Raw genomic sequence first — 15,432 nt, 5'->3', positions numbered from 1 at the left:
CCGATCCTAGACAATGAGAAAATTATTAGAGTCGGTGGACGTCTTGTAAATGCTCAAATACCACCTGATATGAAGTCTCCTATAATCTTACATCACAAATGTAACTTCGCAAAGTTGATTGTAATTGATGCTCATTTAAGAACTCTTCATGGCGGAAATTCGCTCACATTAAATGTTATTCACCAAAAATATTGGATTCTCCGAGCAAAAAACTTGGTAAAAAAGATTTTAAGATTATGTAAACCTTGTTTTACCCAAACTGCACGACCTATGACTCCGTTAATGGGTAATTTACCACAGTGCAGAGTCAATCCGTCACGCCCGTTTTTGACCAGCGGCGTAGACTTTTGTGGTCCATTTACTCTGAAACTGTACTCTGGTAGATGCACCAAAACTTGTAAAGCTTACATAGGTGTTTTTTTGTGTATGGTTACAAAGGCCATTCACCTTGAGCTGGTTAGTTCACTATCCAGTGCTGCGTTTTTAGCAGCTTTCAAACGTTTTACTTCCCGACGTGGGCATTGTAAAGACATCTGGAGTGATTGTGGGACTAATTTCATAGGCGCGTCCAAAGAATTAGACCTCGCGTTCAAAAACAGCAAATCAACTGTCGTTGACGAAATTGCCCAACTGTTAGCTAACGACAGCACAACATGGCATTTTATTCCTCCTGGTGCCCCTCACTTCGGAGGACTGTGGGAGGCAGGAGTTAAGTCCGTAAAAGGACATCTGAGACGCGTCGTAGGCGAATCCCGCTTAACATTCGAAGAGTTTTGCACTCTGATCACACAGGTCGAGGCTTGTGTTAACTCTCGGCCTCTTACGTTGATTAGTTCTGCCGTTGATGAACTCCCGTTGACTCCTGGTCATTTTTTGATTGGCGAAGCTCCTGTTACTATCCCTGAAGAAAGTTTCGTGGATGCTCGACCTGACTATTTAGACCGATGGCAAAAGGTGCAACGTATGGTACAAAGTCTGTGGCGACGTTGGCAATCTGAGTATCTTACTATGTTGCAACATCGATACAAATGGTCCCAGAATCACCCCGACATAAATGTTGGTACGGTTGTCCTAGTGAAAGATGATCGTTTACCTCCAGGTAAATGGCTTTTGGGACGAATTGTGGGGAAGCACCCGGGAGCAGACGGTGTAACGCGTGTAGTCTCCTTACAATTTAAGGATCGTGTGTTTAAGAGACCAGTTACCAAACTGTGCCCTCTGCCTCTAGCTGCTTCAGAGCCTTAGTTAAGTTATAGTTTATAGTCTTGTGTTGTAAATTCTCACTCTATTTAAGTTAAAGTTCAAATGTTTGTATCTCCCACGGTTAAAGGACCCATATAGTCCTTGGGCCGCGGCATGTTTAATGTAAAAATCTTCAAATCTGGTTAAATTCATTTAACTAGCAACATTGACTTAACAACCCGTTTTTATTATTAAAAGTAAAATGAGGGTGGATAAAAAAAAAAATCAGATTTGACGTTTAGTGATTAAGCAAAATTGTTCGCTCGCTGTTTATTTCAAATAAATTTTTGAGTTAAAAGTGTAGTTATTAACACGCAGTATCGGTAAGACAAGACGATTCAACGAAGTTTAGTATTTCTAACATTAATTAAACGTCAGCATTACAGGAATATTAAAATATTATTTAAAAATATACACATTACATAATGAGTGCCTACATAAATCTTCCTAGCAATTGATTAGGTTAGAAAACGATTTAAAAATGCAGATTCACTTGATTCTTCTTTCACTCCAAGAAATAAGGTTTTATATGTTCTTGCATTTGGCAACCCTATACTGGGATGACAACCCTAATGGCCTATGATCAGATTTAGATGGCTCTGTTGGCGCGCTTTCACGTACCAGGTCTTAGCTATGTGAAATCCGGTTTTACTATTGGAATGTGACCGTTTTATTGAATTCGCGGTTTAACTGTACAATAACTGAATCCCAATCTATCACGTCATGATTTAGAAGTGTATACTCGGTGCAAATTTAGTTATTACAGAAAATTTCTACAATTTTAACCTATAAATATGTGAATTGAAAACTGCGAGAAAATTCAGAAAGGCAATTGTGAACTTTTATTTTATATTTTTTAATGAATCGGAAATGAAGAAATCTAAATTTTAATAATAAAAATGAACTTCACTTAAATAAATATATTCGATTTATGATCAGTGCCACTAAAAGCAAAAGTGCTCACAGTTAAAGTCTGATTAAATAATGTTCATTAAATTGGCTCAATAATATTGTACTTTCACTCAATTCGATAACGCGACTAAAGTGATCTGGTAAACGATTTCGAACAAAATTGACCAAATGGAGAGTAAAAGTGTAACGAGAGAAACAGAAGCGGAACAAAACCTTAAAAAAATTCAACATTAATACTGCGGTTGGACGATCGGAGAAAAATTATTATTAAATACTGAATTTATATACACACATATCTTAGTCAAGTCAAGTCAACCAACCCGTACTTGTTTGACTATGGCCTAGTCACCCATACCTTACCGTTAGACTCCAAACCTTTCAATGGGGAATTATAATGAGCTGATGATGATGAGGAAAACTATTTATCGCTGTTGATAACCACAGAAACTACAGCACAGGTCTTACAAATTCATATATAGGCAAAGAACAAAGCATATGTGACATTAGCATTTGACTTTAGTTTCGTTCAATTCATTCAAATAGAAACCTTCGCACCCGTGTTCCATACGTGTTCAAGTAGATCTTTTTTTTCTATTTACGAGAACTAATTATTGTAACGGTAACATATTCTAGAAAACTTTTGCATAATCTAATCGCTGTCATCGTAATTATCCGCACGATTGTAATCATTACAGTTTATCTTGTCATTTAATACTATGACACGAGATCGCAACAAGAACTCTGAAATGTTAAACGTTCTTCTTATGTTTTAGTCATAAATATTTTGATAATCGACATAGCTGAACGGTCAGTGTACTTTTGGAACGAAGTTCCTTATCGCGCGTTGTGAAAGGGGGCTAGACGGAAAAAAATTCTTACGAAAAGTTGTCACGACACTTTTTGCTATAGTAAGTATGTTAATGACGAATGAGCGCTACTTCACCATGGCAACGACGTGACAATATATAACGAAAATTCATAGAAATAAAATGTACTTCTTGTGAAGACTTAAGTTTTTTATTCATAGAATAAACATTGGTTCCTTCACTAATTAATTGAAAGGAACTTCGTTCCATCCGGGTGTCCCAACACACCTCTCAAGTTGTATTATTTATCTTAATGTAAGTTACTTGACACGAGTAACTGACTGCACATTTTAAATAGGTAATGTAAATGTAACGACATATTGTTGCTATGATCTTTTTACCGTCTGAGGTATTGTTATGACATAGAAAATAGTTACTACTTATTGTTGTAACTACTTAATTTTATTTTCTTCTTACTTCGCTATACACGTATGTAGAGTCAGCTGCGTCGATATGTAATCTTGCGGACAGACAAAAACCCAAAAATTAGTTTTACGATATCAGCTACTAAAATACTCTACAATTTTTATTAATATGTATAGATGTATTCATGGTAGGAAGCAAACAGAAGGATACGTGTTTGCGTGGATACGTGTTTGAAACTTAAGGCGGATTCAAGTTTCTAAAGCTTTGTAAATGGATATATACAGCTGACTGTACACTTCTGCTGACTGGCTGACTTTCTTGCAAAATCGCATTCTACTTACTAATTACTTTTTCTCCAGCATAAAATATACTTAATGTAAAAATAAGTTTGTTTATTAGATCAATTTTAAATCGCATATAAATATGACAAATATTTAAAAGATTCGTTAAATTACGGCCATTTATTTTCCATTTTTAAGTCCATACGAAATATTTGACCAGGATAATACAAACAGTATTTTAAATATGCGCATAAAATAAATGTAAATTAAATATTAAATGAATCCGAACTGATTACAGTCACGTGCATGTTTAAAGTTGATATTTTTAGTGAAGTATTGGTCGGTTGTTGTTGTAAATTTAAAATGCAGACAACGAACTCATGCCTCAAGGAATTCGAAATAAAGCGTCTTTTCAAATCAAAAAGATCTTGGTTAATATTTGCTCAGTTTCCAGTCGTAACAAAAACTTTATGTGTCATTTTATTTAATTGAAACAAGACCCTCAAATAAAATTAGATGAACAAATAATCTTGATCAGTTTAATTTAATTTATTACATAGCTTCATTAGATTTATAATTACGCGACGAAAGTTTGCTTAGACAACCATTCCGGCATCGCATTAGACTCTTATGTTATAGAACACGAGTAGTACGTGTAAGACAGCATCAATTATTGAAGTGGAAAGAAAATTGGTCGACTTTCTTTAACTTTTAATGGTGAAAGTTGAGTTAATCTTCAATCTTGGCAAAGAAATAACAAACGACAATTTTTATAATAAAGTGTACCACAAATATGGTCATGTTCTTTGAGAACTTCGTCAATTACGTACTCTCTAAATCTACTCCGCATTTATCATGGGAAAAAAACTAATAAAGTGTTCATAGTGACTACAAAACTAAAAAACTTCAAAACAGCAAGAAAAATAAAAATTAAACAGCTAATAACTTCTGTTAGTTGTTTTTGTAGATATTCAAATGGATAAAAAAAATCCAATGTAAAAACTCTGATATAACTTTATCTTAAAAGCATTGCGATGTAAAAAGATAACCTTATTTATTTATCAGACTTATACATAATTATGAAAGTATAATTAATTTCTTACGTTGAAGGAAAATATCGTGATGTAACCCGCACATATTTGAGAAGAAATTCAGTGATATGTGTGAAGTCAACCCGCACTGGCCCAGTGTGGTTGAATATGTCCTAGTCATCCCTAACTTAGGGTAGGCTCCAAGCCCCTCAGTGGGGACGTATATTGAGCTGATAATGATGAATTAATTGGTGTTAAGAATCTTATAGTATAGAAAATATTACGACTATCTGGTATGCACGTGATAACCTATTACGAAATCAATTAGTATAACTTTTGCAACTCGTAAATCGTGTAGAATTATAGAAACGCAACAAGGAAATGTTATTATTAAGAAAATGTTATTAAAAGACGCGGATCAATAAACATTTATGTACTTAGAAAGATGTAACATCTTTAGAGAATAGATACAATTTGATATCATCGTAGGACTTTAAAATGTAATAACTATAATAAATATTTTCGATATTATGATTATGTGCGTGGGAACTTGGACTTAATAGAACAAATTAAGGCCAAGTACAAACGAAAATTTTGATCCGGTTTTACCCAGACCGGTCAGTGTTTACTTACACTACGGGCATAAAACACAAGAATAAAAATGCCGAATCAAAATTTAAGATCTTTCATTATCAATTACTAGCTTTTACCCGCGACTCCGTCCACGCGGAATAAAAAAATAGAAAACGGGGTAAAAATTATCCTATGTCCTTTTCCTGGTTCTAAGCTACCTGCCCACCAATTTTCAGTCAAATCGATTCAGCCGTTCTTGAGTTATAAATAGTGTAACTAACACGACTTTCTTTTATATATATAGATTTAGCCCTTCAAACTGTCGATAACAAATAAAATACCAAAAAAGCATGTACATAAAAATAAAAACGAAACACACAAGTACATAAATCTACCATTCACATGCTATTGCGTGTCCAAGTAGAATACATTCACTATACGACATTGATATACTGATCGACCTAGATACAATTGCTGTTCATTTAATCTGTATTTGCTTTATATATATCAATTTACATTTTATACTCTGTTCCAAATATCGTCTTGAACTTGGAAATAAACATGTCACTTTAAAAAGCGGCCTATACATTATTTTGAATACCGAACATAATGACGTTATCTGTCCCCGTGAGAGGCGCTACTATCGCGGTTAGTACTGTCAGGAAATATGCAAAACCCAGATAGGCATAGAATATATAAAAATAACAAGACAACTACGTTAGTATAAGGAAATTATGACACGTTCTTAACTTTGTCAGGGGGGCGCTATTGAGTTATTATAATTTAGTTTGACATATGCCCACCGGGTCAGATAAATTTTTGGTTCTATATAGTCTTTACTTCTATATAGTTTTTGTACGAATGTTTGAGCAGTGGAAACTCACGTAAACTTGGAAACACTTATATATTTCATATGAATTAAATTGACCAATCTTATAGTATTCAAATCTTTTTGTTGGTAACACAAGATTGCTTTTTATAACCAACTCTTTACATTGTGTTTTTCAAACCTGTTACAAAACACAATGCTTATTGTTTGTGATACAGTTGACAAAGTTAAACAAGTGCACTCTATTATTCAGGAAGTTTCAATTTATCTATAATTGGTAGTAAGAGCCTGCAGTAAACAAAGACATCTGCCATACACAAAACAAAGAAATTATTCACTTGAACGATATCGATGCATCTTTATGTTGAAGACTGATTATGTAATTTCATTTTAAAAGTTTTGATAGAATTGATGTCGAATCATTAAAAACAGTCATAGTTAAAAGCTTTTGGGTTTTTTGTCCATTTTTTATATGACTTAGTTCTCTTTTTATTGTACTTTGGGTAAGTTATTAAGTAAGGAAATCACGAAATAATAAGACTCATGAACTTGTGTACGCAATCGATTTAATTTCGATACGCGGCATGCATTTCGCATTAGTGATGTGCTACGGAATATCGATTCCGTGGTATATCACTTGACGTAACTAACTCACGTGTTTATGTCTTTCAAATGGTTCAATGATCACATACCATAACTACATTATTTTCTATTCGTTTTATTGTTCATAGATTTAAATATAGTTAAAATAAACCGCGCCGCAAACGGTTGCGTTTATCATCATCAGTCCACTTCGTTTATCACACAGTTCATACGTTCCCACCCAGGAGTTCGGAGCCTACCCTAAGTTGGTGGTGACTAGTGCGGGTTGACTTTACACATATCGTAGATATGTGCAGGTTGCATCACAATGTTTTCCTTCACCGCAAGAACGTTGGATAAATGTACATATGTAGATCGACAATCGAAAAAAACATTGATACATGGCGGGATTCGAACCCAGGACTAACAGATTGTAAGTCTACTGCTTAACACCTGATCCACTGACGCTTTCGTTGCGTTTATGCATGTTTTAATTAGTTTTATTTCCAAAAACACAACAAAAATTTCGATGAGATTTTTTAAAAATCATGACCTTTATATACATGTAACAAAATAAAATTTAACACTAACTCTATTTTGCATCCTGAGAAAAACTTATCTGACGTTAATTTGGTATTTAAGAAATTTTACAACACTTTGCATAATTTCGACTCTATTTCAAAGACGCCAAAATTTACATCGATATTACAAAGTATCTAATTAATGTAAATTATACATAAGAAATTTAAATAGGAACTAACTTTTTTATTGACAAATGTCATGTTTCCAACCAGTATTTTTATAGAAGCGTTTTTTACACCCAAGTTAAGAGGATCCTGTTTCAATAAATAGTTAAATTCCATTTTGTGACTAGTAAGTCCATCAAATTTCCATTAACAATTATAAAGCGTATACTCACGTAATCAGACAAGCTCTTCATGCCGTACGGAAACCTCTCTCTATCGGGCACCAGTCTGCCGCGCGCGTCACGTTCTCGTTCCGGCCAGCAGTCGTCGACGTTGACGTACTCGTACCCAACCGCCGCGTATCCCTCGTTGACCAGGATATCCGTCATCGTGCGGAATAGTCGGTCGCTGTAAGAAAATTCTCTTATAATAGTAGTTGCAACGATTCACGTAACCAAGATATGCAAAGATAACGGATTTCCATTTGGCGCTCACAACTTTCTCACCTCTTCCTTATTCATACATTATCGATACTTAATTAACATAACTGATGGTTAATTTTAAAAAAGTCAGTAAGACTGTCTGTACCATATGACTACGGAGGAATGCGACTCCAACGATAACCTAATATTTAAAATCGGTGAAGATGTTTAGGCTACAAAAGATCAAAATGCAGCATTATCTTTTAAAGTAAGACCTTTGTCCTTCAGAGTCGGCACTATATTAAAATAAAATATATACTTTTAGTACTTGTTTCTTAACTTCTATAACATAAAAGGTAAGAAAAGCAAGCAGACATTCGTCGTATTAGTTATTTGAAAATAATTCTCCTTCTTTCTTAGTTAAAAGTGTTATCTAATACGTAAATCTTTTACATACAGTGAAATTGAAACTTACAATTTAAAACAAAAAATAATACAAACCTTATACAATTATCTGGATCATTTTTACAGTCAGTGTTACATCTAAACCTTTCCCACGCCAGCCAACCCATCGGTGGGGTTAAAGCTAATCCATTATCCAATCCGGATATCTTCCCCAACAGGCACAGTAAAAACACCGTCCAAAAACAAGACTTCCAAGACGCCATTATAAATATAAGTTGCAACGGAATTTTTTAATGTTATCTTATTAAAAATCCTATCCGCATAGTCTTTTTGTTTACTTCACGATTTCACCAACAAGTTAACGTCAAAATGACAACGTCACTTTTGAGGTTATGTAGAGCGAGGAGTTTTGCGTAAAGGAGTTCGTAGTTCTTGATCCGATTCAGATTATATCTGTAACAAACGGAAATAATATTGTTATTAATTACTATTGATAATGCATAGATCAAAAGGTGCTTCCTGTTTTTGTATAATGTAATGAACATGTTAAACAAACTTGTAGTAAACAATTACAAGGTTACTAATTCTACTTATGGTCGATATTCAGAGAAAAGTGATGGAATCCTGCTAATGAGCATTTAAAATATTAGCAAAATTAAATGTAATTTTGCTAATATTTTAAATGCGAATGTTTGGATGGATGTATGAAAGTTTGTCTCCAGAACGGCTCTATGGATCTCGCTGAAATTTGATATAGACATAGAACACAGTCTGGAAGAACACATAAGCTACCAAATATCTCAGAAATGTGTACAGTTTCCGTGGGATACATTTGATTCCCATATTGACTCGATAATTCTGCAACGGTTCAACACATCTTACTGGAATTATCCACAGATATAGAACATAGTGAGCAAAATCACATTTTATATTTTTTACCTTTTTTTTTTAATTCTGCGCAGACGAAGTCGCGTGCAAAATAATAAAATATAGTGAATAATAAAAGAGAAATGATCTCTTAATATTATCAATAATATACTCAAGTTGTTTTATTTTGTTTAAAAATTCATATATATTAAGGATATCTTTGGTTTCAATATTATAAAGTCTTCAAAGAGATACTATTCACTCGTGTCATGAAAACATCACAAAATAAATAAACCCATAAAACATGCAACGTTAGAAATATGTTATTGTTCATATGACCCAGTAATTAAGTCATATCTGACGGGATCTAGGGGTCAAATGCGTCAAACATATCATAATAATGACGCTTTAAGCTTTATTATCATAGATTACTGTAATTACATGTTAGAACTGACTGTAATAAGACTTTGTCACGCCTGTCATGGGTTAATTTTTTTTTTCTTTTTATGTCTAAATCAAATCTTTCCTCTTTATAATATTAGTAGCGAAAAAAGGACATGAAAAAAAATCTAAAAATTAATTTAAAGTTATAAATCTATTATTTTCTATGTCAACTGATATCTTTTTAATATTCATACTTGTATGTTATTAAAACTAGAATCTGATAAATCGATTCGAAACATCTTGATACGTGAACATTTTGTAAAGTTATAAATCGAGTTTTTACGCAGATTTACGATATAAATCCTATTTATTTACGGTTGTCGAAAAACTGTTGCCATGCATGATAATAGCTTGATCGTAATTAAAATAAAACCACAAATAACGTCTAACACAGCGTGTGCACTTGCCCATGCATAAACGTAAAAACTTTACCTCGCTTTTCTGTAACTACATGTTTATAATTATCCAGAAATAAATTCGAGATTACTACGATCTTTTTAACAATTCGACAATTGATAGTAACAGTGGTATTAAAAGAAAATGCAGTCCAATGATATACTTTGTAATGAAATTAAAAGTGCTAATCAAAACACGAACTATAGAAAATAAACTAATAAATTATACTCAACAAAGTGTTGCGTTTTCGATTTATGTGTTTCATATAAAATGCAGACATACGATTGCTATTTCGTGGCAATAAATAAAGACAATTAAAGTTTAGACGTGATAGTGTTAGTCAATTTTTATACGAGAAAGTAGATTTGTCGAAACATTCAAGACAAAATAATTCATTATTCTTTATTAGATTAGAGAGTACGAAGAGGGTTCGTCCCCTCCTTTGTCCATTGAATATCTATGGGCAGCTATTTAAGCGAAAACACGTGCCGTCTCATGCTATGAAGAAATATTAAAGACGTTGTATTGTACGGTTGTTTCAATATCACTGGTGCATCGCAACATTGTTGCGTCCGTTTTCAATGTCGAAACAAGTTGTGCATAATTACACGGTGCGTTTGCCAATTAACTATCTACGATCTAGTGGTCGCCACGACACGCTATCATGTCTGCTACTGATGTTTTGACTCGCTAAGATAAGAAGCTCTTCTTTCATTCTTTTTTTATTTGTTTTTAGTTACAAAAATGCACGTAGTCCATTCCCTATTTTATAACTACTGCTACAAAAATAAATGTCTTTTTAGCGTATTTTTAGCCAAATAAATAATTCTCAAAGCTATTCTTCTGAATGATACAATAATGTTAGTACGCTTTCTGACCCAGAGTCTTTATTTTATAAACGAGCAGCGGGAACAGCGGCGCCCATGGACAACCGCAACAGCAGAGGAACTGCAGATGCGTAACCTTTAATATTAACTAGGAAGAATAAATCTAAAGTATGTATATTATGCATTATATTATACAGATTATCATCTATATATATAAAAGAAAGTCGTGTTAGTTACACTATTTATAACTCAAGAACGGCTGAATCGATTTGACTGAAAATTGGTGGGCAGGCAGCTTAGAACCAGGAAACGGACATAGGATAATTTTTACCCCGTTTCCTATTTTTTTTATTCCGCGCGGACGGAGTCGCGGGTAAAAGCTAGTATAAAATTCCAGACAGTAGACTGTTTATTTTATGGCACATAATAATTGCATATATGTTCATAATAACGATAACCTCAGGAAAATGTTACAGATAATCAAATATGCACATTATTGTTGACACAACATTGACCTAGATTTTTATGAAGTAATATAACTTAACATTAACAAAGGTTTTATTGTTTCATGACATTGAATTTATATCAAATTTTAAGTGAATTTTAGATGCATTTTAGTGACATAATTACAATATGTTCAATAGTAAATGAATAAATGCTTATATAATAATACTCGATTTATGTACGGCTCTTAGCGACCTTACATTTTGTAGACTACTTTTTTGATTATTAGCCGACTTCAAAAAGAATGAGGTTATCAATTCGACTGTATTTTTTTATGTGTTACCGCGAAGCTTCGTTCCTGGTGCTCCGATTTTGATAAAAAATCTGATGATATTTAATCGAAAGGTAGTGCTTGCAGATGGGTCCCATTTTTTTATTATTTTTTATTCACGTAAAGTAGAAGTTACGTTCATACTTTTGTTTTTTGTTTTCTTCTGAATTTATAACTCGTATTGAATATTCTATTACTTGTAAACTTTAACTGACGGATTCAATTAGATTGATCTTGACAAATATGTACTGCGTGATGCCTTTCTTTATTTCAAAATAAAAAAAAACTAACTACAGTATTTGTTAAGAGTTGCCTTCCAAATTGGATATTTAATGACGCTGCAACACAGAACAGTGTGTAATCCAAGTAATTGCAATTCATTGCAAAATGTCGAGCTGCTTCCGACAGACGTAAATGTATTTAAAATGCGATAATGTCGAAGTTTTCTATACAAAGAAACACACATAAAAAAAGTAACTAGCAAAAGTTGATATATTTTTAAAAAGTTTATCGAGTAAAAGGTTTTTGGAAATTAAGTGTGTCTTTTCATTTACTAAAAAAGATATAAAACATGTAAAACTAATTAACTTTTGCTACTTTTTTATATCAAAAGATGACAAACGAGCAAATGGCCACCTGGATTCACCGAAATAGCGAGACGACAGTGTTCTTTACTAACTAAGAAACAATTTTTAAATTTACTTGATAAACAAATGAAGAGCGTAAAATTTAGCCTAACTACTAGAATATAACTGAAACCAAAAATGGATCTTTCGTCGGTTTTTTTTGCAAATATTCGAGTACAACTGTTTAATAATCTCGATCTTTATACAGGTAAATTCAAAGGAACAAACATATAACTACTTCTTTCTTAAAGACACTTATAGCGGTGTAATTTACCGTCCAATTACAAGGGTTATCAATTAACGTTGGTGCTTTTTTAAGGGACAAAATTAGCTAGATGTTAAATTAATGGATCCATATTACCATTCTAATTCAACGTTTTATGTTGACATGTTATACCATAGATAATCAGAGTAATATAGAGCAATTGTCATGATCATAGATAATGTAAAAATGACTCGGTATTATGAAATCCATTTGCTTTGTTAACTGCTGAAAGCAAATTACAATTTCGTGCAGCCGCGTTATTACTTGATTGTTGGTGATTTAATTTTGTGTTTTTAAAGCATTCCAAATGGATGAATCTTACTTATATTATAAACTAGCTTTTACCCGCGACTCCGTCCGCGCGGAATAAAAAATAGAAAACGGGGTAAAAATTATCCTAGGTCCGTTTCCTGGTTCTAAGCTACCTGCCCACCAATTTTCAGTCAAATCGATTCAGCCGTTCTTGAGTTATAAATAGTGTAACTAACATGACTTTCGTTTATATATATAGATGCGAATGGTTTGATTTGTTAGGACGGTATCTCCAGAATGGCTTAACGGATCTCGCTGAAATTTTGCGTAGAAGGACACCGGAAGGACACAGAGGCTACTTATTTTTATTCTGCGCGATCACAGTCGCGCGCGACTACTAGTCAGTTAATACACAAACAATAATCCCGACTAGATCCCTATAGCATTCAAAGGTAGAATATGTTTGATGGATACTGAATCAAATGCAGCTAATTCGACTACCGGAGGTCATAATGGGAAAAATTTTTAAAGATAAAAATGATTAGGTTAATTGAATTAGTTTTATTTTATTATCTTTTTAAACGCACGGTTAATTTAACTACGTATTCAATTTAAAAAAAAAAACTATAATGACTTGAGTCACTGACCGGTAAATGTATATTGAGACAATTATGTTTCCCACATTTAGCATACAAAGAAACAATATTTTTTTATTCATACTTTTTTATAAGATTTTTTTTTCTAATTCAATATAATTTTAATCAAATCAATTTATACTTGGAACTGATGTTATATATAAATATACATATAAATATGTACGATTCCAATATGCTGTACATTACGTTTACATTTAGAACGTATTAAAAATAATTATTAACAGTTACATAAAAATTACTACGATTGTATGTACATTATGTTTTTTATTCTTTTAAGATAACTAATAATAATTTAATAACATTATAGTTCTACTAATGTCGGTAGTTAGAAATGAATTAGTGCATGTTTACTAAGAAACAGTTATATTACTTTATTATATTGTTTTATAGCGGACTTAAATAACATTTGATTCCATTTGTGAGAATCGTTAACTCACTGAACATTAACCTTTAAGATGCTAAAGGGCCTAAAAGGCCTCAACTTCATTACAATTTATATAAACACGTGACTAATATATCGGCCGAGTGGCCATGCCAAGTCCGTAAGCGTCTGAGCTTTACGTAATTTTTATATAAGAAACCGGACCAAATGTAATGCGGACCAATTTATTACGTGCTTTTCATAAGGCCACTGATACACTCGTGTGGTAAATATAGTTCAATATTAATTATTTATCATATTATAGTAACTGTTATACCTTTTCCCCTTCCCACCCTATACTTATAAGGAAGCGATGGGTGTGAGAGGTGAATTTGACAGAGGAAATATCCTCTATCAATGCGTCTTCTCCTTTATCGATTGAAGGTAGAGAACGCTTCTATAAATGCAGATGCAGAAAATTTATTTGTCACCTTTTACTATCAAGTTGCTGATGTAATATTACTTCAACTATTAAAGTTATTTACTTATTATTAATGTTATTATGAACTTAACTTATACGTATTTTATTACATATATAGCTAACAACAATATGACGTCAAAGTAGGAACAACATATAATCAAGTTGTTAAAATAATTTATGACGAAAAACACAACATATCAATGAAGCATGTATAATCCACGAACTTCCGCTTCCAAGCCACGTTACGACTTGACAGTTGATGATTAGAATTGCAATAATATGCTAATAAAGCGTTGAAGAATGTAGGCCTGTTGATTTTTTTTAAAATAAAAACTGGCTCTATATTTATGTGAAGCGGCTTTCTATGTTGTTTAGGAGACAGATTAGTTTGTAATAAATCATTTTCAAAAGTTTTAGGCGTAATTTTATTTTGAAATCTTTTTTACATTCAAAACAACAAATATAGGCATTAAACAATTTACAAACCTAATTAAATTGAAGTTATCTAATTTCAATTAATATATAAAATGAATAAAGTTATTTTTTTTTATAAATTATTTATTGAATAATTTTTTTTTTTCAATTCGAGTGTGATACAACCCTAATTTGTATGTACGTACAGTCGCTGTAAAAATGTTTTATAAAAATAACTTTAAAAATATTCGATTACTCAACAGTGCATAACGTAGTCGATTGATGATTTGTTACATAAACTTTTTTATGGTCTCGTGAATCATTTGTTTATTAAAATTGAATGGACAAAGGAGCTTTCTCGTTCGTGGTCGGCATTAAACAGTTTTAAACAGGTGGCGAATTCGTGCGTTGCATTTGTGAGATTGTGTGATTTGAATTACATCTTGATAGCTATTGTCGGCTACTTACAACGATAATACCGCATTTGAAGCACGGCTAAGGCGTTTAATGACAAACATTTGGCACGTATTTCATGCGAAAATTGCAGTACTTTGATAAAGTGCTTTGATTTTGGAATTTAAATGTTTGGAAATGTATATCAGTATAAATGTTAAGGTCAGAATGTTTGTTGTATTATTCATGAATTAAATGAAAATTGTTATTTTGATAAAGTGTGTATAAACTTTTTTTTATACTTAATGTATTACTTTACATTTTGATTTAAAGATATTGTTTGAATTGTTCTCTTTTTTTGTATTGAAGCTATAAAATCAATCGCTATTCTATATTTTACTTTTTAATCTATTTTGCTCAATAAACCAAAATATACTTTTTCACTACGCTACTTATATCATCGACTCTAAAGTCGTATAT

The 15,432-nt window shown here is 32.4% G+C and overlaps 1 protein-coding gene across 1 annotated transcript in view; it reads right to left on the bottom strand.

Annotated features, from left to right (window-relative positions):
• Positions 1–15,432, bottom strand: part of LOC106720851 (alpha-N-acetylgalactosaminidase) — a 48,967-nt gene that overhangs the window by 16,941 nt on the left and 16,594 nt on the right. Inside the window, exons 2-3 of the mRNA XM_045683484.1 lie at positions 8,292–8,648; positions 7,602–7,776 (exon numbers count right to left, since the gene is read on the bottom strand). Of these exons, the coding sequence (XP_045539440.1) occupies positions 7,602–7,776; positions 8,292–8,458 (342 nt within the window). The 5' untranslated portion in view covers positions 8,459–8,648. The remainder of the gene's footprint in view (positions 1–7,601; positions 7,777–8,291; positions 8,649–15,432) is intronic.

The sequence above is a fragment of the Papilio machaon genome, chromosome 22, assembly GCF_912999745.1.
Source record: "Papilio machaon chromosome 22, ilPapMach1.1, whole genome shotgun sequence".
NCBI classification, from domain to species: domain Eukaryota; kingdom Metazoa; phylum Arthropoda; class Insecta; order Lepidoptera; family Papilionidae; genus Papilio; species Papilio machaon.
This window is presented reverse-complemented; position numbering and strand designations above follow the sequence as displayed.